General features: G+C 41.5%; 1 protein-coding gene across 4 annotated transcripts; it reads right to left on the bottom strand.

Moving 5' to 3' along the window:
• Positions 1 to 202: 202 nt before the first annotated feature.
• LOC146619120 (bridge-like lipid transfer protein family member 2) lies at positions 203 to 23,215 on the bottom strand. Of its 4 annotated transcripts, none has more exons than XM_085370553.1 (40): positions 23,104 to 23,215; positions 22,425 to 22,564; positions 22,175 to 22,301; positions 21,977 to 22,026; positions 21,757 to 21,898; positions 21,557 to 21,675; positions 21,401 to 21,461; positions 21,141 to 21,327; positions 18,826 to 18,949; positions 18,581 to 18,705; positions 18,409 to 18,476; positions 18,188 to 18,324; positions 17,878 to 17,996; positions 14,561 to 14,754; positions 13,909 to 14,206; positions 12,852 to 13,057; positions 11,693 to 12,743; positions 11,372 to 11,563; positions 10,842 to 11,044; positions 10,265 to 10,383; positions 9,974 to 10,197; positions 9,659 to 9,849; positions 9,404 to 9,503; positions 9,100 to 9,299; positions 8,709 to 9,006; positions 8,466 to 8,623; positions 8,080 to 8,286; positions 7,002 to 7,101; positions 6,603 to 6,785; positions 6,390 to 6,511; positions 6,137 to 6,292; positions 5,513 to 5,634; positions 5,249 to 5,429; positions 4,969 to 5,055; positions 3,480 to 3,590; positions 3,265 to 3,400; positions 2,859 to 2,983; positions 2,673 to 2,774; positions 1,441 to 1,575; positions 203 to 1,354 (listed from the first exon to the last, which is right to left on the bottom strand). In XM_085370553.1, the coding sequence occupies exons 2-40, from the start codon at positions 22,493 to 22,495 to the stop codon at positions 1,169 to 1,171; spliced, it is 6,717 nt and encodes a 2,238-aa protein (XP_085226679.1). In that variant the 5' UTR covers positions 22,496 to 22,564; positions 23,104 to 23,215; the 3' UTR covers positions 203 to 1,168. The 4 variants fall into 4 exon arrangements, with proteins under 4 accessions (XP_085226679.1, XP_085226678.1, XP_085226680.1 ...); XM_085370552.1 differs by having other exon boundaries at positions 22,425 to 22,561; XM_085370554.1 differs by lacking the exon at positions 23,104 to 23,215 and adding an exon at positions 22,839 to 22,881.
• Positions 23,216 to 23,318: the final 103 nt, after the last annotated feature.

The following is a 23,318-nucleotide window of genomic DNA, read 5'->3' as shown; positions in this document are numbered from 1 at the left end:
CAGCGTCTCGCCTCGCGTCTGTTCTCACTGTCAGCGTCGCACAGTTGCGTCTCGGCCATGACACCCACGTGTTCGCGGGAAGAGCGCTATTCCGCTCCAGTTACAGCTGTCAGATCTGTGAAGATCAACAGACCAAACACACACACACGAGCACACACACTAATAACACTTATTGAGAGATAAGCTGACACAAATGGGCCATGATACGATCCTTTTAATTGAAATACTCAGGGCTGATCAGAAATGTGACAAACATCAGGATTTAGCAACATTTCAACGGAAAACAACCGCGGTTACAAAAATATCAAAATACTTTGCATAAAAGTGCTTTAGTGTTCAAATTACAAAACACACTCAGCAGTTAGGTGCAGCACGCATTCTTTTTTTGCCACAATACTGTCACACACACCAAGTGCCACATTTTACCACACATCACCATGTTTTTGTTGCTCTTTTCCTGTCATATTGCACTGAGGTGAGGTACAGAAAAACAGTGAACTGAGAGGAAGCAGGCCACCATTCAACATGGAAAATATAAAATAGCATTTTATATGGGGATAAAGGCCTTCCTGTCAGCGACAGTCATACAGCCACAATCAGTTTCTTTAAGCTTTAAATGATAAAACATATTCTATGATCAGATTTGTTTTTTTGTTTTAAACAAGTGACAGGTGCTTCAGTTAAGTGTCATTTCTTCAAGCAGAGTGCACCGTGTTCCTGAGCCCGCAGGAAGTAGCATGTCGGTCTGGGATTTTCAGCAGAGGAAACAGTAACAGTGAAGTGCCAGCTACATACTGTAAACCTTCCTCGCTACATTCAGTGCAACCAAAGCGGTCGTTCTTTCCAAAGGTTGCAGTTAATGACACCAGAGTGAAGTTTTTAAATGGCACACAAATAAACAGAATAATTTATATTTGGTCAAAATGGCACTCCAGTTATCCTGGAGCTGCTTGAGATTCAAACCTAAGACACAACAGGAGTTAACTGAAAAAAAAGAAAAGAAAAAAAGAAAGATCAGCAGGCTCATGTGATACAGTAAGATATTTCCTAAATCCACTTGAAATATTCCATCGTGCCCCCTTTTTCATCCTGATTCACAAAGCAGGAGTGATGCTCTTTACTTTTTCCCTGCAGCTGCTGTAGACGACTATCCACTCAATTCCAGGCGTCACTTATGTCGTCTGAATATACTCTTCTTGCCGGAGCTCTTGTCTGCAGTGCTGAGACCGATGAGGAGTCGTGCTTTCTCATCTTCTTCCTGCTGCTGCAGGCTGTTGTCCGCCTTCCCTTCAGATGCCTTCCCCCTCAAGTCTGAGCCCGAAGCTGGCTTCAGACGCAGTTTCTCTTTTATCATCTGAGCAGCAAGGAGCAAAAAAGACAAGTTTAAAAATATCAAAGATCTGCCTGTCCTTTAATGAAGAGATAAGAACGTTAATGTACCTGTGCTACAAGTGCTTTTCGGCTGTCTCTTTTAACAGCCATGGCAAAGTCGAGCCATGTCCATGTATTGTTATGGTACTCCAAGCAAGGGAGAACCAGATTCAAGTCCTTCCAGTCGACACTGTTCTTTTCACCCTGAGAGAGACGAACATTTCACAGGCAAACACAAGATTAAAGGGGATCTGTTCTCTTAATGGATATTCATTGTCAGCATTTTAAATAATAATGTCAGTGTTTGCACAAACAATCACTGTATGTAATATGACAAGGTTGGGCAATGCAGGAAATGAATGGTACTAAAGCTGAGCTTCAATTTTCTTATATCTATGTTTAAAAAACTATGCTGGTTAAAGATTTGGTGTGTAACGTAGAAATTCTCTATTTTTTTTGTTTGTTTGTTTGCAAACTATGTAAAGAAAACATGGTATGCTTACTAACAACCTCTGGGTGTTTGTCGGATGCATTCATAGCTCAGTACAATCTTTTTTGAGCCACAGATTTCTTTGAAGATTCACCTGTTAACTGTTTAAAATGGAACCAATCCAAACGTGGGTACCTGTGAGCCAAAAGCTTTTAAATATATTGTAGCTCTTAAATGATGTCGCACAGATCTGGCTATGAGCCACCACCCATCTGCTGTTCAAACCTTGTGTTTGTAAGCAGCCTATCAGTGTAAAGTTGGCTTAAAAGGAGGATTGGCTTTAAGATGGTTTCAGACAGAACTGAGGGCCAACCTAAGGCCCAGTGCAAGGTGAGACCCTCTGTGCTCATATGAGGACATCACATTTAGGCTTTTCTCCATTTTATTGATATTGAACAGAATGAAGCAGTGCTTTATGCTTTGTTAATGCTTTGTTAATGCTTTATTGTATTAAGCTGTGAAATAACCCTCTTCTCCTCACACGAGGAGATGCATTTTTAAAAAAAATTACTATCCGTTTAAAGATGAATGTTTTTATATGTATGATCCAACGATCTCAAAATGCATCTCAAACACAAGCTTGGGTCAGAGGTTAAAAATTGGTTGTTTTGTTTCTGAAAAACAGAAAGATTTTCACCTGGTGACAAAGTTAGTTATATTCTAATATCTAATATTTGGCAGTTAAACAATGCTTAGTCAAACATATTTTGTATGGATGATTTTTGTTGATCTTTGCATTTAAACCAATGAATAAATGGGTACTGAATCTTACTGTAGAGGTATGTAGCAGCTGTTATGCACAGAAACCCACCTTATAGCTGACACAGAGAGGCACTTGTGGAATCTTGATGTAGATGAATGAGTTGTTCATTGCAGCTCGCTCTTTCATCTTATCAATGTCATCGACAGGATGCTGAGTGACAAAATATAAAGTCTACTTACTCTGCCTTAAAATAAAGTTCTATACATTTTAGCACACATAAAACAGCATCTCTACCTCTGGAGCCTTCCTGAATGACCTTCTAACCCCAGCAGTGCGGTTCAGTCCCTGGGTGACACCTTTGCTGGGACCCATAGCACCCATGGTGTCCTCTGACAATGGCCGAGGTTTGACAGGGATACCTGTATCACGGACAATATTAGAATAAGCTCTCTGGCCTCTGGGTGACTCTACACTTTATACTCCCACCGAGTCTCACATCAAGGTCATATTCAAAGTGGCTGAGGCTCTACATAGAGCTCAGAGGGATGACATAACAGAAAAGCAACTTGACACTGCAAGTCTGGTAGAGAAAATGGAAACTATTGATCATTTAGGCAGTATAAATTTCAGGCTGATGATCACACAGAGAGTCTGGAGATGAAGTGCTACGGTTATATTACAGCTGTTGATAAAAGCATACCAGTAGTAACCAGCCTAAATTTGTCTTCTTCATCTGTGACCTCCTCCTCTTCAACATTTCTCCCCGGGAAGAAAAACCCCATCATTCGTTTGAAGAACTGGTACATCAGCTGGATGGTGAGAGGCACCACATTCACCTGATGATGAAAACAAAATAGTGTTAGAAAAAACATTAAATCAAGCACCATAAAAGTGTTTTAGAGTCTTCATTCTCACCTCAAAGTGTTCCTTCACAGAGATTCCTCCCACAGGGGGGCGCACTTTGCTGAAGATCCGCAAAGCAAACTGGCGTCCAGACTGGCAGTTACTCTGTGGACGAAGTACGACCTAAAAGAGATGAGAGAATTAGATTCAAACGCATGCATGCACGCGCACGCATGCACACACACACACAAAAGTGATTTGATTTGAAAAAGCTCTACTGAGATTGAGTTTGAAAAAGACACAAACACCATGTTTCATTGATGAAATGAACACAGGAAAGAAGGCAGACACTGTAAGGTTGAGTGAACTAATGGCTCAAACATGCGTCTATGACTCAGGTGCACATGCACAATATGAAACTTCTCTTCACTGTTCCAGCTGTATACATACCCTCAAACGCTGCACAGAGGAAACCAGGCACAAATAAGTTAGTTATCAAATTGATGTCTGCCATGTATGTAGGGCTGCCACAAACGATTATTTTGATAGTCGACTAGTCACCGATTATTTTTGCGATTAGTCGACTAATCAGATCATCATCCATTGAACGTAAAAGTACAGCTTATTGCACCAGCAGCATCTGCTCTTATATAACTATCATTAGCTTACAGCTTTAAGTGTTTGTGCTAACTAAAAATAAAGACAAGATGATAGTTTATTACATTTTAATGAAATGTGCAGATTGTTTCGGTGGAGTTTAATAAACTCAGCCGATTTACTCAGGAACAAATAAAATACTGAAAAAAGCCAAACAATAACATTTTTAAGTTATCTAAGTGACTTGTATATGTTTAACCTGAGTAGGGCGGTGGGTTTGAAAACGATCTGCCGGGAGTCCGGTGTTCTCACGGCGCTAGTGACCTAGCCCCCGGCTAGCTATCGAGCTAGTGGGTAACAGACGTCTCCGAAAACGTCGGAGCGCTTTTGAAAATATGTGGTGTCTTGATAAACTGAGCAGATATTTGAGGTTTACACAGCTACATTCTCGCCTGAAAATATGTTAAACGTTTATTTTGTGACCCAGAAAGAATAATAAGAGTAATATTAAAACTAACTAGCTGCCGCCATTGTTGACAACTGCGCTGGGCCGCGCTATGAATTCTGGGACACAGTTTCTTCTTCTTCGGGTTTTAACGGCAGCTGGCATCCTTGTACATGCAGTGCTGCCATCTTCTGTTTCAGTCCGTTATTACACTCTTAAATCCTGCTACTTATTCCTGCTTTTGGGATCTTACAAAGCTTCAAACGACGCGTCGACTATTAAATCAGTCGTCGACGATTTTGATAGTCGACGTAATCGTGACTAGTCGACTAATCGTGGCAGCCCTACATGTATGTCACATTGTGCTTGGTTGTAAAGTGACACAATGCAAAGTGGTTTGTAGAAGAGAGGACTGGCTAGTCTCAAAGCTTCAGCAACCAAAAAGCAAAGTAAATAAATGTAAAGCAAGTGAAAATAAGCTATTCGGCCTAATCTGAATATTCCGATGAAGTTATTTACCTTGTACGCTGCGTTCGGTAGCAGGTTGTTCATTGTGAACCACCCAAGCTCCAAAAGATGCTCTGCTGTATCATCAGACTTGTTCAGCTGCAAGGAGACATTTTTCAAAGTGGTTATCACTCAGTGATCTTATCAGCAGGAGAATATCAAATAACATCTGTTAACCTCTTATCCAGTTTTTAAAATGCACTAAGGAACTAAAGCCTGTGAATTTGTGGGCTGTGGTGAGAGGCAGATGGAATGTCTCCAAGCTCTGGATGGATTATCAGCATCTGCTCACCTTGCTGTACATAAATCTCTGCAGCTCCAGCTCAGCGATACCGAGCTGTCCGTCCTCTTCTGTCAAACACCAGCGGGCCTGTGCAAAGTAGATCTCTGTTCTCCTCACTACACTCACATCCTCGGGAGGTTTACGTAACTCCAGCTTATTTGCCCGCTGCAGCTGGAAATCCTTAAAACATCTGGAAAACAGATACATTTTTGTTTTTTTAAATTTTCGCCATCTCTGCTCTATCCTGGATGCAAATCAGTGCTGACATAAGACCTGATGAGGATGTTGAGCTCTTCACTCTTCATCTGCATGTCATTCTTCTCCTGGTTCAGCTGGTGCTGCAATCGTGCATTAATCTCGTTCAGTTCATCGCAACCCAGTTCCTCAGATTGCGCCTGCAAGATGAAGAAGAAACAAAGTGTTTCATTGACTTAAAAGACCCAGGCACTGCACTCCACTAATACAGTGTCACATGTCCAACATGGTGCAAGCTGCTATAAAAATCCAGTGTTCGAGTTACTCAGATATTGCAGTGTGCTTTGCTTTTAATGGGTTAAGCAGAGATGATTAGGAGTTCCACAGACCCAGATAGTCTTTATTTTCAAACTTGAAGACACAACTGCTACTAACGTAATATTCTATGCAAAAAAAAACTGTTCACACTTCAATGTATAAAGCATGCAGTTTTACTGATGTGTAAAATTACCTCACGTGCTTAAAGATTAAGAGTAACAATTCAGGTTTACTGTTTGACTCTAACAAGACCTTTGGGATATGTAAAACAACTACACTGATGGTCACAAAGGACTAATTTTATGGACTTAAAGACAATTAAAAACACAGTCAGCTGTGAGTAACTTCTGGGCTTTTACACTTAACTTTAAATTACACGCTTACCCTGATGTTTGAATAAATCTGTTTCTCAAGGCGTCTAATTTGAGCAAGGTGTTGCCTAACGGCCTCCTGAAGATGCAAGATGCTGCTGCGCTGCTCCTCGGGGTTACTGGAAATCTCCAGCTGGAAACGCACTCGCTGCTTTTTCTCACTGTGCTCCTACAGAATCACCACACAGAAGAAACACAGTCAGCAAAAGCTAAAACATTTATTAGGCCATGGGAATTATGAGCTAGCTGTTGCGTCTCTAGCCCACCTTGCGTCTGGGCTCCACGTGTAAGAGCAGGTTGTTGACAATGTCCAGAATCATAGCATACTGAACTGGGTTAGTGGATATCTCAAGATCATGATGAATGAGAGTGAAGGTGTCCACAGCACCTGAAAAAAATGAAAAATGAAAAATCACTCTCTTATTAGAAAATTAGCACTCATGCTTAAAGATATGTGGTCTGTTGGTGGTCACATATACCAGCCTGTTTCTTCAGCAGGTCTTCCTTCTCATGGTTGTTCCTCAGCTCTGGAGGCTTAATCTGAGTGGCCAGCTCTGGGTTGATGTCGTGACTGTAACTGATGTAGTGCATCCGGCAACTACAGCGCGAGATGATACGCTGAACCTGCTGAGACTCGTTCACCTGTGCGGGCTGGTTCCAATCTGCAATCAAAGATCAAACAATATTTGAATCAATCAATAACTACAATACCCATTTTAGCTCTGAACAAAAATATAAATATGCCAGAAGACTTGACAGTAAAAGGGTTTTTCTCAGTGTATAAATGTAAACATCCATGCACTCAGTCATGTTTTTTATTTATTGATTTTTACAGCTGTAGTTACTGTGTGTTCAGTGTCCTGCAGTAAAGGCCACACCTGTTGTAGTGCTAACCATTCCTCCCACAGCCTGGCCACTCTCCATCAGCTCCAGCACCGAGTCCAGGTTACGCTGCCGGTGCTCCTCAATGTTTTTCACCTAAAATAAATAAATAAATAAAAAACTCAAAGCTATTATGACAAAGCTGTTTAGTTAAAAAACAACAACAGACAGTTATTGTAAATCTTGTTTAATACTGTGGTAATTCTTTTCTCTAACAAAATGTTTAGTCTATAAAACATCAAATATGTCAATTACAGCCTTTCAAATTTCTTTATTCAGTCAGCAAAGACTGCCCTTTGTCAATTTCTCACTTTCTCATTTTGCAGCAAAAACAACTGAAATGACTTAAAATAAAGCAGCTAATCAGTTACTTGTGTCATCTTTTTAAATACAGTGTCATAACAGTACAACTTCATGGCACTCAGAATGACCTGTCATTGCAATTTCTAAATGAAAACCAATGTTTTAAAGTTTAACTGCAGACAACATCTGTAAACAACAGCTAAACCCTTAAACTTTTTGTACGTGCCAAATACAAATTTAATTCTTGAAAGAAAACATTTTCTTAAATGCAAAAAATATATAATAATCTCAAGTACAAAGTCAAATAAAATAAGATATATGCAATCTAAAACCTTTACTCTGTTCTCTTGGAAGGCTTTCTGGCATTAATAGGAGGCAAGTTTTTGTGCTGCTGAAAACAGACTTTGAGATTGTGTAGACATTAATTAATATTAATAATAAATAATTGCCCAACCTAACGACCCTTAGGTCACTGGCTTTAAGGGAGGCTTTCTACAGATTTTTCACTGTATTAAACAAACAGCAGTGGTTGGAGCAAAGTTTGCTTTTCTTCACATCAGAGTTTTCTAAAGAGATTTCTGCTGCAGGCCTTGCTCGTGTTTATATCGTTTATCACATCGGTGCGCAACAGAGCTGTGCATTAAACAAAATATTGAAGCAGAGAATTTGTGTCGAGAATCTTTTATAATCAAATTTTTCAAATTACTCGATGAATCTTTGCAGCCCTAATTCTACGACTGGGTTAGTTGACCCCGTGAGAGCTTAGCCTACCTCCAGCCACAACTGTCGGTCCTCTTGTTCAGATGGGTTGGGCTCCATGGTGGCAAAATACTGCATACCATCCAGCAGACAGGTCCAGGTGGTCTTCTGCTTCAAGGTGTCGTTATACCAGGCAGGGTGATGCTCACACTGCAGCAGTTGAGCCTTTGCTGCAGACACCAGTACACAGCCGGCAGTCTCTGTGCCACGCAACATCATCTAAGTAACGCAAAGGATGATTGAAAGATAAACACCTGACAATCAATCTGCATCAATTAATCCAAATTTGACAGATTAGTTTTCAAGTAAAAATAGTGACAATCTACATGAACATCATATGATGGGTGAAGAAAAGTGGCAAATTATTGAAATATAACTGCTGTTATTACTGCAGTTACCTGACAGTTGACCAACTCAATAAACCAGTTGCGGTTATATACATCATCAGTCTGACAGGCTGCAATGCCACACAGCTGGTCGCTGACACCTGAATCCTCTTCTGAAAACACCACAAACTTGTCTGTCTCCTCAATCAACTTCTGAAGCATCGATGTGCCTGAAAGATAAGTGGAAAAGCAATCAGTTAATAGATGTTAAAGCCTAAAACCGTGGCCTTTTTGTTAGTCAGGTGACTTCCTTACCTTCATTTTGACTTTTTTCTGATCGGTTGACAGAAGCAACAACTGGTATGGTAGGAGCTGTGGTGGGGGAGTAGGTGGTAGGAGAGCGTTTGAGCTTCTTTGTCTGCAGTTGTGTGTCGATTCTCAGACCTTTCAAAGCTTCAGTGGAGAGATTTCTTTTCAGTACAGATGCCTTTTTGTAGCCATCATATAGCCCAAAGGCTATGTTTCTGTTTGTAGTTGTCCAGGAAGCACGTAGATCCACCAGACGCAATTTGTGAGTATAAGAGGCATTTGTTTCATCCTTTGTGTTCACCTCCTGACAAAGAAGATACAGATAAGGACATTAATTATTCATGCAGTCGCAGTGAAAAATACATTTAAACTCCAGCCCTTAGGCTCTGGCTGCTACCTCCTCCATGCGATTGCTCTGTCGTTGGTAGCTAAGGGATGACAGGCTGAGCAGGTGAGTCTTCTTCACTTGAGTGTTGATCTGGTGGTCAGCAGTCTCATCCCAGGTGGAGGCCATCAGGTGGACTGTCACCTGTGAGAGCTCACTAACCATCTGAGTCACATTCCACTCAGAGATCAGCCTCCTCATCACAGTGCCAGCTGAGACACCACACAAACACACAAAAGCGCACACATGTAAACTAATGAAGAGTACTTTATGTGATGTTGTGCATCCAGCACATCTGTAAGTAAATTGCTTTTACCCTGTGGAATAAGTCTTTGTGTGCCCCGAGTGAAGACGTGGCCTTTGTTGCACTCCAGTTGGATACCTCTCTGCTGGGCAAAGGAGGCCCAATAATGCACCTAAAGGGTACACAATATATAAAATGTGCAATAATCAAGAAAAACACTAATATAATGAACAGTTACAAACTGAGGCATATTTGATGGGAAAAATGCAAACTTTGACCCTGAGACTGCTGCTGTTGCACACACTGAAAAAACAAAACAAAACCTACTTGTAGTTGTGGAAAGGCAGCTGTGTAGGACATCTGCTTGTAGTGCTGACCAAGCTTCTTGCGAATTGGCTTGAGGCTATGGAAGAGCTTGCCTCTGCAGATTGGCCGAGATACGCTTGTCCAGGTGGCCCAGAAATTTTGCATCCAGCGCAGTGTGCTGCTGTACAGGAGGATTCTGGGCTGATAAGTGTCTACAAAGAAAAAAAAAGAACAAAACCTTTAACTCACAAAAGTAAAATAGACATAAAACACTGGTTTGTAAGTGTTTGTAAATTTAGTTTACATAGAACGATGATTGAATACAGTTTGACAAACCTGTGCCACAATGCTGGTTAAGGTCCATGGTGATGGAGAGGTTGAGATTCTCAGAGCGAAACGCTCTGTAAGAGTCGTGAGGCTGTCCTGAGGTCACGTCTGCAATGTTCTCCGCACAGCAGAGCATTACAGCATGGTGGTCATGGGGATTGCCATGGCAAAGCCATTGGAGATCAAGGGTCATACACAGGTTGGGTAGGTGTAGAAAACAGATATCATCATACCTGGAAAAAGATACTTATTAATACTGAATGTTTCTCTGCAAACACTGCTTTTATTGCTTCCACTTACTTTGACGCGGTCCTGACATTTACATCCAAGTCTCCTTTAAAAGCAAACTGGCCGGGGTTCCAGTCAAAGTTCAGCTTATTCCACTCCCAGTGCAAATTTTCCGTGGTATTATAGGGATCCTGTAAGAATCATAACAAATTAACCTGTTACTAATTTTGCTTAGCACAGTGGTTCTCAGACATTCTCTAGCATGTTCTACCTCAACAGTCAAAAACACCCCTCAGTTTTTATTAAAAATATAAAGAACCCAACATGAATAAACTTAACCAAATGGCAGTGCAATATCATCAGAAAACTCTTGTTTTGTTTTCCCTAAAAAATATGTTGTTCATCTTAAATCTAAAGTAAAGTATTTATAAAATATACTTTATATTTTTGCCAGGCTACCTGTGCCACAGCTTCAGTGGCTCCTGCCCCACAGTTTGTAAACTGGTTATCATGGCATTGCTAACAGTGTCAAAACATAAGAATTACTTTAAACAAAATGGAGAAAGCTGCCAAAAACATAAAAATAAACTGATATTGATAATAACCTGTCACGGGTAAACATAAATACTAAGAAAAAACAATGTTTTACCTCTGTAGCCAGCTGATGAAGATTGGCCTGATCAATGTCCATGACCCAGCGCCCGTGCAGAAGGAGACGACTTTTGTCCCACCAGGCCAGAAGAGGCGAGGGATCAGCTGTGGGTTTGGTCAGAAGGTCAACTGACTGGCCAATCAAAGTCCAGGCAGGGTCCCAACATGGCCCCCAAACAATAGTGTACAGAGAGATGTTGGCTGGGGAAAAAAAACATGTAACAATTCCTGTGTGAAACATTCAATTCAATTCGAATTCAGTCATAATCACTGAGTAGTCGAATACTTTAAAAAGAAAAGTGTACACTTTTCTTTTTTAGAAGAGTTCTAGTTTTGTATGTTCAAGGACAAGGACACATTTCTCTCCTCATTTACTCCTGAAAATTCAGTCTTCTGCTTCATCAGTTTTAGTCTAAACAGTTGAACTTTTAAATCACTTATTGGTCATAGTCATAGGATTATAGCAGATTCTTCTGCATATCTAGACAGGATTTTGGGACACTGACCAACATTATACTCATAACTCACATTTGAAGTCATAGTAGAACTTGAGTGGTGGCATATTCCTGTGGACTGTTACATCTCCCCACGGTGGTCCAAGGGGGACAGTCTGTTTGCGCCGACCTCTCAGCTGTCCATCTTGCTCTGTGCCAATCAGACGCCCCGACAGCTCCCAGTCACGGATCTCAAACAGGTAGCGAGGGTAGTCCCGAATTCTCACTGGTACAAAGCAAAAGTAGTAAATACTTTACTACTTTAATACTCTAGTAAATACTAGTAACAATAAAAAAAACTTTGAAAAAAATCCTTTGTTTTTTGCCTTAAATGGGCATATAAAGGTGCTCTTACCCAAAAATGCAGCTAGTTTAAACTTGACTGCACGGCACCATTGGACGACCAGAGGGAGCCCATCTCTGGGGAAGGGACTGATCCCATCAATGTCCCTCAACTGTTCTCTCACTCTGTCGGGGCCATGAAGGGACTGATCAGCAATGACGACAAGTTGTAAGTCTGAAACAGTCCAGGTCAGCAGCGACTTCCTCATGGGTGTGTTTGCATAGAGGCGGCGTGAACGCTGGATGTAGATCTCTATATGCTTTTTCTCCAGTGAACTATACAGCTCTTCTATCTTTCTAGCCGGGAGAAGTTCTCCATGTTGCTTGCGGAGATCTGCCACCTTCTTATCCAGAAGCTGCAGACGTTTTGCACTCTCTTTACTTTCATCCTTCATCAGTTCATAGTTGTCTCGCAGCTTGATTTCGAAGACATCGTCCAGGAAGACAAATGAGAACTGGCTAATTTTGAAGATGAGGTCAGGCGGCAGACGTTGGGTTGCGGAGGCCTGGGTTGGGGACTGATGGAGACTTTTTAGCCACTTCTGCACACTAATAGCTTTGTCAAATGTGTTTGAGAAATTGTACTGGTAGGGGAACTCCATAGATAAGGAAGGACATGTCAATACCCAGACACGGTTATGAGGAGTGGTGAGGAAGGGGAAAGTGTCTCTGTGCAGCTGCATTTCAGTCAGATCTGCATGTGTCTCCACATCTAGGCCATTAAAAGAGACTATATTGTTGCCATCAAAGTTGAAGATCACTGAGGGAGAGCGCATATGCATAGAACTGCCTTGCTTTGAGAGAGAGAGTGCATCCATGTGCAGCAGAATGTAGTTCTGATCAGTAACATGAGCAGTTAAACGAGTATAGCCCAGTTCAACACGCAAACACAGGCCTCTGTTCTGACCTGAGGCAGCTTCAGTGTTCACTGGTTTAACTGGCTTTTCCTCTCCTTTCTCTCCACACAGCATTAACCAACACGCCTGACCTTCAGTCATGTGCTGATATAGGACCATGTGGTCTGGTGGCGTCCATTCGACAGTAAGATCCTCTTCACATTGAACCTAATTAAAGAAATCAACATATTAATACACTCTGAAATAAATACCGCTAGCATGCTGAGATGGAAATTTATTTAGTCCAGATAAATTCAATTCAACAAATGTGGTTACCTGTATGGTGTGGGTGGTGATGTGGTACCACAGCGTTAATGTGGTGAGTTTTACTATAGGGTTGATGGTTTGAGAGGCGGGACAACATACTTCCATGTTCTCTGTGACTGTCTTGATCACAGACAAGCTGACCCCCTGCAGAGACACCCTAGAGCTCTCAGCAGAGGTCAGGACTCTGACAGTGTCCATCCGCAGAGATACAGCTCCTACACAGGAAAGAAGAAATAATACAGGCAAAAATGGAAGCAAATCAAAAAAGAAAACAATGAAGAGAAGAAAGTGGAGGTCTCTTTTGGAAGTATCCTGGGAGAGAGAGTAGAGGGAAAGCTACAACGCAAACGGCACAAGGTGGATTTGTACCTAGACCTCTGCAACAGCACATGGATTGTCTGCTCAACCAAGTGAGCTATAGTAGCAGCCACATATTATCTTCAGTAGAAAAAAATCTCTCTCTTTCTCTCTCTCTTTTTTTTATAAAGCAAGAGATGTAACTGACAGAATTCATTCAGATTAATTTTGATTTTGAAAAAAAAGTTACAAATTTCCTCACAATTTACTAAAGCCAAAGGTTACATCAATCAAAAACTAGTAAAACTAGGAAAAAACAATAAAATTCCTAAATGTTGCAGTGTTGTGAGATAGCCTACCAACAGAGTAAAGAAACCTTTAGCTCTATATGCTTTAGACTGAAAAACTATGTGACAAAAGTGGATGCCAGCAGAAATTTATGATGTCAATAAGTGCCGTTCATAGCTTAGATAGCATAGCATAGCATAGACATAGTAGGGTTTAAATAGCAGTTTCAGTCCATATTTGCAGTGGATGTGGTTTTAACTGTGAAAAGCAATACACCTTTTTCTTTACACATAAACAATTTCCTGTTTAGCATACATGTCCTAATATGATTTAAACTACTACGCAATTACACTGAAAAAGTTTATCAGTTGTATGTGATGATTTGTTTTATTGCCACATAAGTTTCATTTGGAATAAAAGCTGTAAAACAGTCTTTTCAGTCAAACAGCTCTGTATTATAATAAAAATGCTCATTCCTTACCTGCAACATTAGAAAGCGTGAAGACATTAACGTCCTCTAGACAGCAGTCCACTTTAAAAAGCAGGTGTAGTTGTGAGGAGGGGATAGGTTTTATGGTGTCGTCATTACAAGGAGACAATGGAGTCAGATCTGGCAGCTGTGACTCTGGATGACGAGGAAAACACATGAGAGACAGCAAGCGAGACAGACACAGTGCACAGGTCTCTGAAAGCTCCACTTGAAGCCCTTTCAGGCTGGACTCAACGTTCAGACTCAGAGGCTGGCTGTTCGACTTCATGTGGGGTCGGTTCAAACTCCCCTGGAGGGAGAAGAGATTAATGAAGAAATCCTTAAAATCAGTTTAACTTGAAACCACATGTTCTGATTTTGCATTGCTCATATAATCTAGAGTTGGACAAATTGGAAGATTTCCCAAGTTTAAAACAAACAATATCAGTCACAAGTCACTTCAAAGAAGGTTGCTGATAAGAATTTAAGCTTTATATTATTTTTTCCACTTTATTATTCATAGCTAAAGCATCAGTATCTTGGCCAGGTCTCCCTTGAAAAAGAGGTTTTTAATCTCAATGGGATCTTCCTGGTTAAATAAAGGTTAATAAATAATCAGTATAGAAAGATACAAATGTTTATAAAGGTTTGTCTGCAGTCCTACCTGCAGGCTGAGTGAGTCTAGGATTAGGGCTTCTCCCCATACATGTTTACCAGGAGGGTGGGGTGCCTGCTGGATATGAGACCCCTGACCCACTCTCCACCAGAAATTGTCCAAGGACAGCGAGGCACGTTCGTGCACATTTTGGGACTCTTGATTCTCACTCTCAACTTTAATGTCAAGGATATGACGCAGTTCTGAAGAAACAAAGGGTGTGCAGATAAAAAAACATTGTAAGTTAAGCATAGACCGTATAAAAGATAAACACTGTCACAGTTTTACTTTCTTTTTTGTAAACACAGAGGGAGATGTAGGTTCAACCTTGTAACCTAGAACACTGGCTAAGAACTGGGAATTACAAATTATTAGCCAATGAGAATGTCTACGATAATCTTTCGATTCTAATAAATACCACCATTTACAAAATGATGTTCATGTTTTATTCGATATGACCTGAAACTATGTGCCCATAAAGAGATCAGGAAAAGGTTTACTGATGTCAGAAAGCAAGTATTTCTAAGTGGTCCCCTTGTGGCAATTAAAAAGAACTCATTTAGCCACATTTAAGCACTAGCTTCACTTTTCAGACCATGTCTTTAGTACTTTTTCAATTCAAGTGACTCTGAATAAAAGGAGACCTCTTTCTAGTGTCACTGCTTGAAGTAGAAAAAGTTAATGAGTAACATTTAAAAGGGCCCTGTGGAAAAACTTTATCTAATCTACGCATGTTTGAAAGAGGTTGGCCTAACAGTTACCCATAGAACAAGGTTATGAAGGAAAATGTGTTTCAAGAATAGAGGAGACTTGTACATAATAAAGTAAAGTAAAAACAAAGTGTAATTAAAGTAAAGCTTTTCAGGTAAGGAGTGCTGGGGTCAACTGAGAAAATTGTCAGGCGGTGGAAGCAATACTTCGAGGACCTCCTTAATCCCACTGACATGTCTTCCAAGGAGGAAGCAGAGTCTGGGGATGAGGGGAATGACCCGCCAATTTCTGGGGGCGAGGTCACTGAGGCAGTTAAACAACTCCTTGGTGGCAGAGCCCCTGGTGTTGATGAGGTCCGCCCCGAGTTCCTGAAGGCTCTGGACGTTGTAGGGCTGTCCTGGTTGACACGCCTCTGCAATGTTGCGTGGAGATCAGGGGCAGTACCTGTGGACTGGCAGACCGGGGTGGTGGTCCTCATCTTTAAGAAGGGGGACCGGAGGGTGTGTTCCAACTACAGGGGGATCACACTCCTCAGCCTCCCTGGGAAAGTCTATGCCAGGGTGCTGGAAAGGAGAGTTCATCTGCTAGTCGAACCTCGGATACAGGAGGAACAATGCGGTTTTCGTCCTGGTCGCGGAACACTGGACCAGCTCTTTATCCTCTCGAGGATACTTGAGGGTGCATGGGAGTTTGCCCAACCAGTCTACATGTGTTTTGTGGACTTGGAGAAGGCACTCGACTGTGTCCCTCGGGGTGTCCTGTGGGAGGTGTTGCGGGAGTATGGGGTGTCTGGCCCATTGCTACGGGCCATTCGATCCCTATACAACTGTTGCAAGAGCTTCGCATTGCCGGCAATAAGTCGGACTCGTTCCTGGTGGGTGATGGGCTCCGCCAGGGCTGCCCTTTGTCTCCGGTTCTGTTCATAATTTTTATGGACAGGATTTCTAGGCGCAGCCAAGTGGCGGAGGGCTTTTGCTTTGGTGGCCTCAGAATCTCATCTCTGATTTTTGCGGATGATGTGGTTCTGTTGGCTTCATCGGGTGAGGGCCTCCAGCTCGCACTGGAACGGTTCGCAGCCGAGTGTGAAGCAGCGGGAATGAGGATCAGCACCTCCAAATCTGAGGCCATGGTTCTCAGCCGGAAAAGGGTGGAGTGCCCACTCCGGGTCGGGGATGAGTTCCTGCCCCAAGTGGAGGAGTTAAAGTATCTCGGGGTCTTGTTCGCGAGTGATGGGAGAAGGGAGCCGGAGATCAACAGACGGATTGGGGCTGCAGCTGCAGTAATGCAGACGCTGCACCGGTCCGTCGTGGTGAAGAGGGAGCTGAGTGTAAAAGCGAAGCTCTCAATTTACCGGTCGATCTACGTCCCTACCCTCACCTATGGCCACGAGCTGTGGGTAGTGACCGAAAGAACGAGATCGCGGATACAAGCGGCAGAAATGAGCTTCCTCCGAAGGGTGGCTGGCCTCTCCCTTAGAGATAGGGTGAGAAGTTCGGCCATCCGGGAGGGGTTCAGAGTAGAGCAGCTGCTGCTCCACATCGAAAGGAGCCAGCTGAGGTGGTTCGGGCATCTGACAAGGATGCCCCCTGGGCGCCTCCTGGGTGAGGTGTTCCAGGCATGTCCCACCGGGAGGAGGCCCCGGGGCAGACGCAGGACACGCTGGAGAGATTATATCTCTCGGCTGGCCTGGGAACGCCTTGGTATTCCCCCGGATAAGCTGGAGGAGGTGGCTGGGGAGAGGGAGGTCTGGGCCTCTTTGCTTAGGCTGCTGCCCCCGCGACCCGGCCTCGGATAAAGCGGATGAAGATGGATGGATGGATGGATGGATGGAGTGCTGGGGTTTAACATAGCAGAATCCACCTGCAATACTGCATACTGTATGGGTAATTCTTAACAGCTTGTTGTCCTGGTAGAAGGCTCAATGTCAACTGCTGCTAGTGCAAGAGAGGGGAAGTGGTGAATGATCTAACCCACTATAGTACAGGAATTACAAGAGTTTCAGCTGAATAACTGAAGGTAGTCAGGTAGGTAAAGTCACACAAAATTATGGGTTATTTTTCTAAACTTCTTTACTTCTATTTATTTTTCTGGCTGTTCTTAGATATGTAAAAGTGGCTAATGGTAACAATAAACTAAACTAATGGTTGCAACTGTACTAATCCTTAAAAAACAAAAAACTCCTGGATACTTTGGCCTAGTGGGAGGGTCAATTTTTGTCTGGAATAATTCAAAACAACCCTGATCTTATGAAGGTGGTGAGCTTACCATCCGACTCTGCTATATAGAGCATCATTACCATTGAGCACTGTCTGGCAATCAGCAGATGGGAAAAGTGTAAAACCTTAACTATGCCGACTAAACAGACGCTAAATAATCCTGGACAGTGGCAAAAACCAGGTTTGATTATTTCCAGTTTCATGCCAAGGAAAAGTTGACTGTTGAGAAAATTCTATAGGTGTCCAATTTCCATTCTACACACCTTAACCAATTTTTTTTGTGTGTGTAGATGAGTAAATCTTTAAAAAAAGAGCATGTTAAAATAAATATTCCTGTATAACTATTTTGCATCTGGCACTTTTGTGAACATAATGCACTCTTCACATGACAACAAGTACCTCCATTAGCAGAGAGGAAGCCCAGAGCAAAAGGTGTGGTGTCTCCCAGCTGAACAGACACATTGATGTTGGACACAGAGGTGGTGATCATCACGGGAGCATCCAGGTGAGGAAGGCGCCTGAGGAAAAGGAGGGTGGGCAAATAATCTAACGGACTACACCGCACAAGGTAAGGTAATGGACAAAAACAATAGAGAATGAGTGATGCACAAACAGGGATAATGAAGAGAAGATGGTGAAAGGTGTTAAGAAGATTTTAATTTCAGAAATCCAGCAATCGAACTATGTGAGTTTCACTTTTACAACTTGCCTTTTTCTGTGTGCTTCCTTCCTGTGGAATAGCTGTTCCCATGGAAATAGATTGAGCCAATGGGAAAACTCCTGGTGACGGTAGTGAATGATGCAAGTGTTGACGACGACTGACCCTGAGATGTCAATTGATGTAACCTAAATTCACAGAGACACGAGGGAGAAAGTCTGAGTAACTGATTTACAAAACGATGCAATGTGGCCTTAAAGCATTTCCCTCACCTGCAGGGTTGTCTTGATTGTGTTCACACAAAGAATTCTTTGCCTACTTTGAGACAGCAGAAGTCCATCTGCCAGCAGAAAAAAAAAAAAAAAAAAAAGAGCGTGTTATTCACGACTTCTTCCTCCTTCCAACTCTCTCTGCAATAAGTCTGGCGCCCAGCTGTCCACTTACCCTCAAGAAGGAGCTCCAAGCTGCTCTGGGGAAAGCTCAGCTCAGGAGTGAAGCTTTTAAGAGGAAGCTGCTCGTTGTCACGTCCGTAGCAGACCTTTAAAGACTTTAGAGTCCAGTTCAGGTGTCTGTACAAGTAAGAAAATAGGGTTATAAAATATCTGAAACAACAGATCATTTAAAAGAGTAAACTAATGCAAAACTGTGATCACAGTATATACGCAGCTAGATGTAAAACGGTGACTCACCGTTTCTGGCTGTGCATCGACAGGGTTATGTTTGTGTTATCAAATTCCACATTGACCTTGTGGGGAATCAGCTGATGAAAGCGTTCCACAGTCTCAGTCTGGATAAAATCATCATTTTCATTCTCTAAAAGGAAATAGTATTTGAGTAATTAAATTAGAGTGTTATGTAAAGAATTATCAAAAATATCAAGCCTATCAAGCTGGCATTTGAATTTTAAAAATCTATGACATAGTTAGAAAGACAAAATTAGCACTTCAACCTTTAATAAAACGCAGGTGTTGACTTTCTGACATTGTGCATATTCCACGGGATTTCAAATATTCTGTAACATGCATGTTGTTTAAGACTACACTTAATATTATAACTGTTAGAGTGGAGGTGGATTCTTAATAATGCAACTGATTTTGCATATGAAGGCAGAGCAACCTGGGATTATACTGAGAAGTTAAATCACTAACAACACAACTTTAATGCATTATTTTCTACTAATCTATAAATATATTTCTTATAAAAATACATACTATGGTTACGTGTCATTTCCTCTTTTTTGCTCGTGAGAATGTTAGTAGTTATTTACATGGACAGAACCACCAGCCTCAACTGTTTGTGCAATGTTTATGTTCGTGTTTTTAACTGCAAGCTATTTTTAACATCTGATTCAATGGCCTAACAGACCTGTGCATCTATAAAGAAACGGAAGAAAAAATCATCTTGCTTTAAACGCTTTTCAAACATTTTCTCCTGTTTTTGTAATGAATGTATAACTTAGTCCTACTTTGACTGTGTTGGTAAAACTTTATCATTAAGGACATTTCAAACACTCACAGAGGCCAGTGAAGAGCTATGATATGACCTTGTTTTCATTTTGGTTAGCAGAACAGCTAAAAATATCACAGATGATGGAAAATGTCCAGGCACTTTTAGAACACGCAAAAGATCAAATGCAAATGCAAAGGCAGAAAAAAACAACAAGAAGGGCAGCACAGAGTGAAGGTCCTGTGGATGTACAACAGCCAAGGCACTGTTCTTTATTCATCTAACACCTGACAATACTAATTGCAGGATAGTTTTAAAATGTGATTTTCATAAGGGTTCTTCCCCCCAATTCAATAAATATATCATTAAAAAAAAAGATTATTAAGACTTTACCATCTGTGATGGTACAACTATGAATGCAAAACAGTACAACAAATCAGACTTGAAAAATAGAATGAAATAAACTGAAAGTTAACTGCAGTGGTTGGATAAAACTGTACTGTGCAAAAGTCTTGGGTCATTCATAATTTCTTTATTTTTTTGGTAGGAAAATGGGAAATAGGTAGAGTGATTTATTGAAACAGGTTCAAACTTGCGTGGAAATACAATTCATAAGGAAAAAACAGAGTCTGTACAAATGTAATAAGCTTGAAGGTCAATATTTGGTATAGCCACCATTATTCTTCAAAACAGCTTGAACACTTAGGGAAGCTTTCTAGTAATTTCTTTCAGTAGTCTTTAGAAATACTTCTCCAGGCTTCTGGAAGAACATTCAACACTCTTCTTTGGACACTAGTTGTTTTGTGTTTTGTTCTCTGTCAAGATGATACGACAATACTATTAAGGTCTGTAGAGACGGGGGATGTGCCTTTGTGTCTGTCCAGACTGTTCATCAGTTTTTTTTTTAGGCTTCACACTTTAATTTGCCCTCCACCTGTGCAGTTTCATCAGATGTTTTTTTAAGGACGCACTGCACACCAGGCACAGATATTCATTATATTTGGCTAATAACTGTCTGGGAATCACCTTGTTAGTGCAAAAATACTATTTTATGTTTGCCAAACTGTGTCATGTTTGGCATTTTTTGTAGAGTCAATAAAAAAAAAAAAGGAACAAATAAAGCGCCTAAAGATACAGTTTAAAACTGGTTCTTTGCCAAGTTGTCTGCAATGTGTAGACACAACACTGGCTCATCCCTTTAAAAAAAAAGAAGCTTGAATGATCAATGTTAAGGGGTTTAACAGCAAAAACATTCCTCTGAAAATGGTCATTTACAAGGACTGGACTGAAAATGAGGGAACAAGCAGCCAATGTCCATTAAAAAAAACATTAAAATACTTTCAGAACGCCTGGAGAAGTATTGCTCAAGACCACTTTGAAAAATTACAACAATCTCACTCCTTGGAAGCAACATACAAAGAAATGAGAGGTGGCTCAAGACCTTTGCACAGTACTATAGATTACAATTTGGAGAAAAGAAGGAATGCAAATGAATGTGATGGATAAACACTATACTTAAAAATCATTGCTTCCATTTCAGAGGTCAAACGTTACTCACCAAATGCACCATGATCTTTCTCTTTGTGGGAAACTGCTGGAAGCTGGAGCTGACTGAGGAACAGCCCCTCGTGCAGCTCTGCCATTAGAGTCCTCACACTCAGGGACAGACAACCTGGCTTCATCTCTGGTAAACTCACATCTCCAGATAGCAACAGGCTAAGTGCCACTTCAGCCAAACATATGTCCTAAAATGGAGAGCACATCATTTACAAACATTCAACCACCTGTTTCTATTTCAGTGACAGTTACTCCACTCACCAGTTCACTGCTTTTGAGCACTTTACTGCTTAGTTGTCCAACCGAGAAGTTCCATGCCAACCTGTAAAGACATTTTTCAACATGGATTTCATTTTGGACAACTAATACAAACTATTGATTCAGTCAGATTAGTTATAAACCAAAAATAAATAATACCTTTTACTCTGGTGGTCAAGTAACAAGGTGATACCTGCAACAGTCATGTGCCATAGAGATTCTGGCAGTGCTAGGTTTAGGACCATCACGTTGATGGAGCTGATGTGGAATGACAGCAACTGGAAATACAAAACAGGAAGTGAGATACTGTGTACAAATAAGCATAAAAAGAAATGTTAACTTATCGCCAGCCTTCATACTTGTGACAAGAATCGAAGCGTTTTGGGGCTGACAGAAATCTTCGCCGACTTTTTTCCATGGCTCTGCTTCACCAAAGGTTTTAGTGGTGCTTGCAAGTCAAACCGGACTCTGGTTTCTCCAACACAGAATGCCAGGTATCGCCTGAAACACAACTTATGATATTATTTGCTGCTAACTGTTTTATCTCAGACTATCTGGGCAACACATTAAGCTACTTACGGTAAATCCTGGTTTAGAAGTTTACTTGAAATCCATATCCTGTCAATTTCCTGCCATTCACAGAATTACAGCAAGATAAAAAAAATACATTTGATAGATGGTAAAGTACACAAACTCAGAAGTGAACCATTGACATGGGAGTGGTTGTTTAGCATGTGCCGACTACACAAATGTCATGTAAACAAAAACGTGTCCTACCAAAGTATGCTGGGGGTGAAACTGGATACTGACTCCTTGGACAGAAAAAAATCCTACTGATTTAATCTTCAGATGAGCATTGAGGGTAGTTTGGAAGAATCGCACAGCCAGGGTACATATGAGCCACCTAGAACAGCGGGAAAATGTGCTACTTTAAATGAGGAGAGCAAGGAAACATCTATTAAGCAGTGCTTGCAGTTTAAACCATACAATGATCGCTGTACTGTAGAAATTTCCACACATTCCTCACCTGAAAATGGCACACAGCACACCAATAGCCAGCAAAAAGATTAAAAATAATGATATCAGCAGGAGAGACATTGTGTCTCTAGTTGTTCACACCCAAATCTTGGGACATGAGTCTAGCTGCTCCTTATCTTCTCTCAGCTGCTGTCAAAGAGGAAGAGATGTACTTAAGCACAATATCCAGGTGCCACTCACTACTGATAGGTGACACCGACTGCTTGCAAATAGTTGCTATAACTGTAATTAGCTGAGGCAACACTTCCTACACAAGTTAACAACCGTTCGTTGTGGAAAACGTTAACAGCTAGCCTCACAGAGCTAACACCTCTAATTAACTACAGTGTAATTACAAACCGACCACGAAACAGCACCTAGCTAAACTTTATCGCTCAGCTAACAGTGTAAAGAAAACACAAACCTCTACTAAAACTTGTTTCCCATTACCAAGCCGCCAGTGAGAAACACTCACTGCCAAGCAGCAGCAGCATTAGCCAGTAACCCAGCACTAAACAGTTAACGAAATTTGCCGCCGCGTCATCCAAAAATCTTAAGCAAATCTGGGCTAGCACTGTAGCACGCTAACGCTACCGCTAACTTAGCGGAACTGCCAGTTGGCACTCTTTTTTGCGCCTGTTGGTCGTCTTTGGTCTTTTTGGCCTCACTCTCTTACAAAACTCACTTACCCTGACATATTCGCAACACCGAGCTGTCGCAGCGCAGTGTAACGCTGCAGACAGAGCAGTTTCATGTGACAGTTGACTCAGAGCTTAGTAAACACTGTTCTCCGGCTCGCCGTGCTCAGCTGGCAGCTCGGTGGAGCGCAGTGGTGGGAGCGGAGCTGGGGATTGGCCAGTAACGCTGTCTAAGCAAGTAATCTTTAACTAAACAGTCACACATT

This window comes from Diplotaxodon limnothrissa, linkage group LG14 (assembly GCF_057381915.1).
Source record: "Diplotaxodon limnothrissa isolate DT_005_m linkage group LG14, D_limnothrissa_male_GT1.1, whole genome shotgun sequence".
NCBI classification, from domain to species: domain Eukaryota; kingdom Metazoa; phylum Chordata; class Actinopteri; order Cichliformes; family Cichlidae; genus Diplotaxodon; species Diplotaxodon limnothrissa.
The sequence above is the reverse complement of the archived record's forward strand: the minus strand, read 5'-3'. Positions and strand labels throughout refer to the sequence as shown.

Bases quoted from the DNA above. Each gene is read 5' to 3' on its own strand.
- LOC146619120 (XM_085370553.1), bottom strand. From the start codon at position 22,495: ATGTCTCTCCTGCTGATATCATTATTTTTAATCTTTTTGCTGGCTATT. The intron at 14,207-14,560 runs GTAGGACTGCAG...TTCTCCCTCCAG, and splicing joins TAGACTCACTCAGCCTGCAG to GGGAGTTTGAACCGACCCCA. The intron at 12,744-12,851 runs GTAACCACATTT...TTCTTTAATTAG, and splicing joins TCACCACCCACACCATACAG to GTTCAATGTGAAGAGGATCT.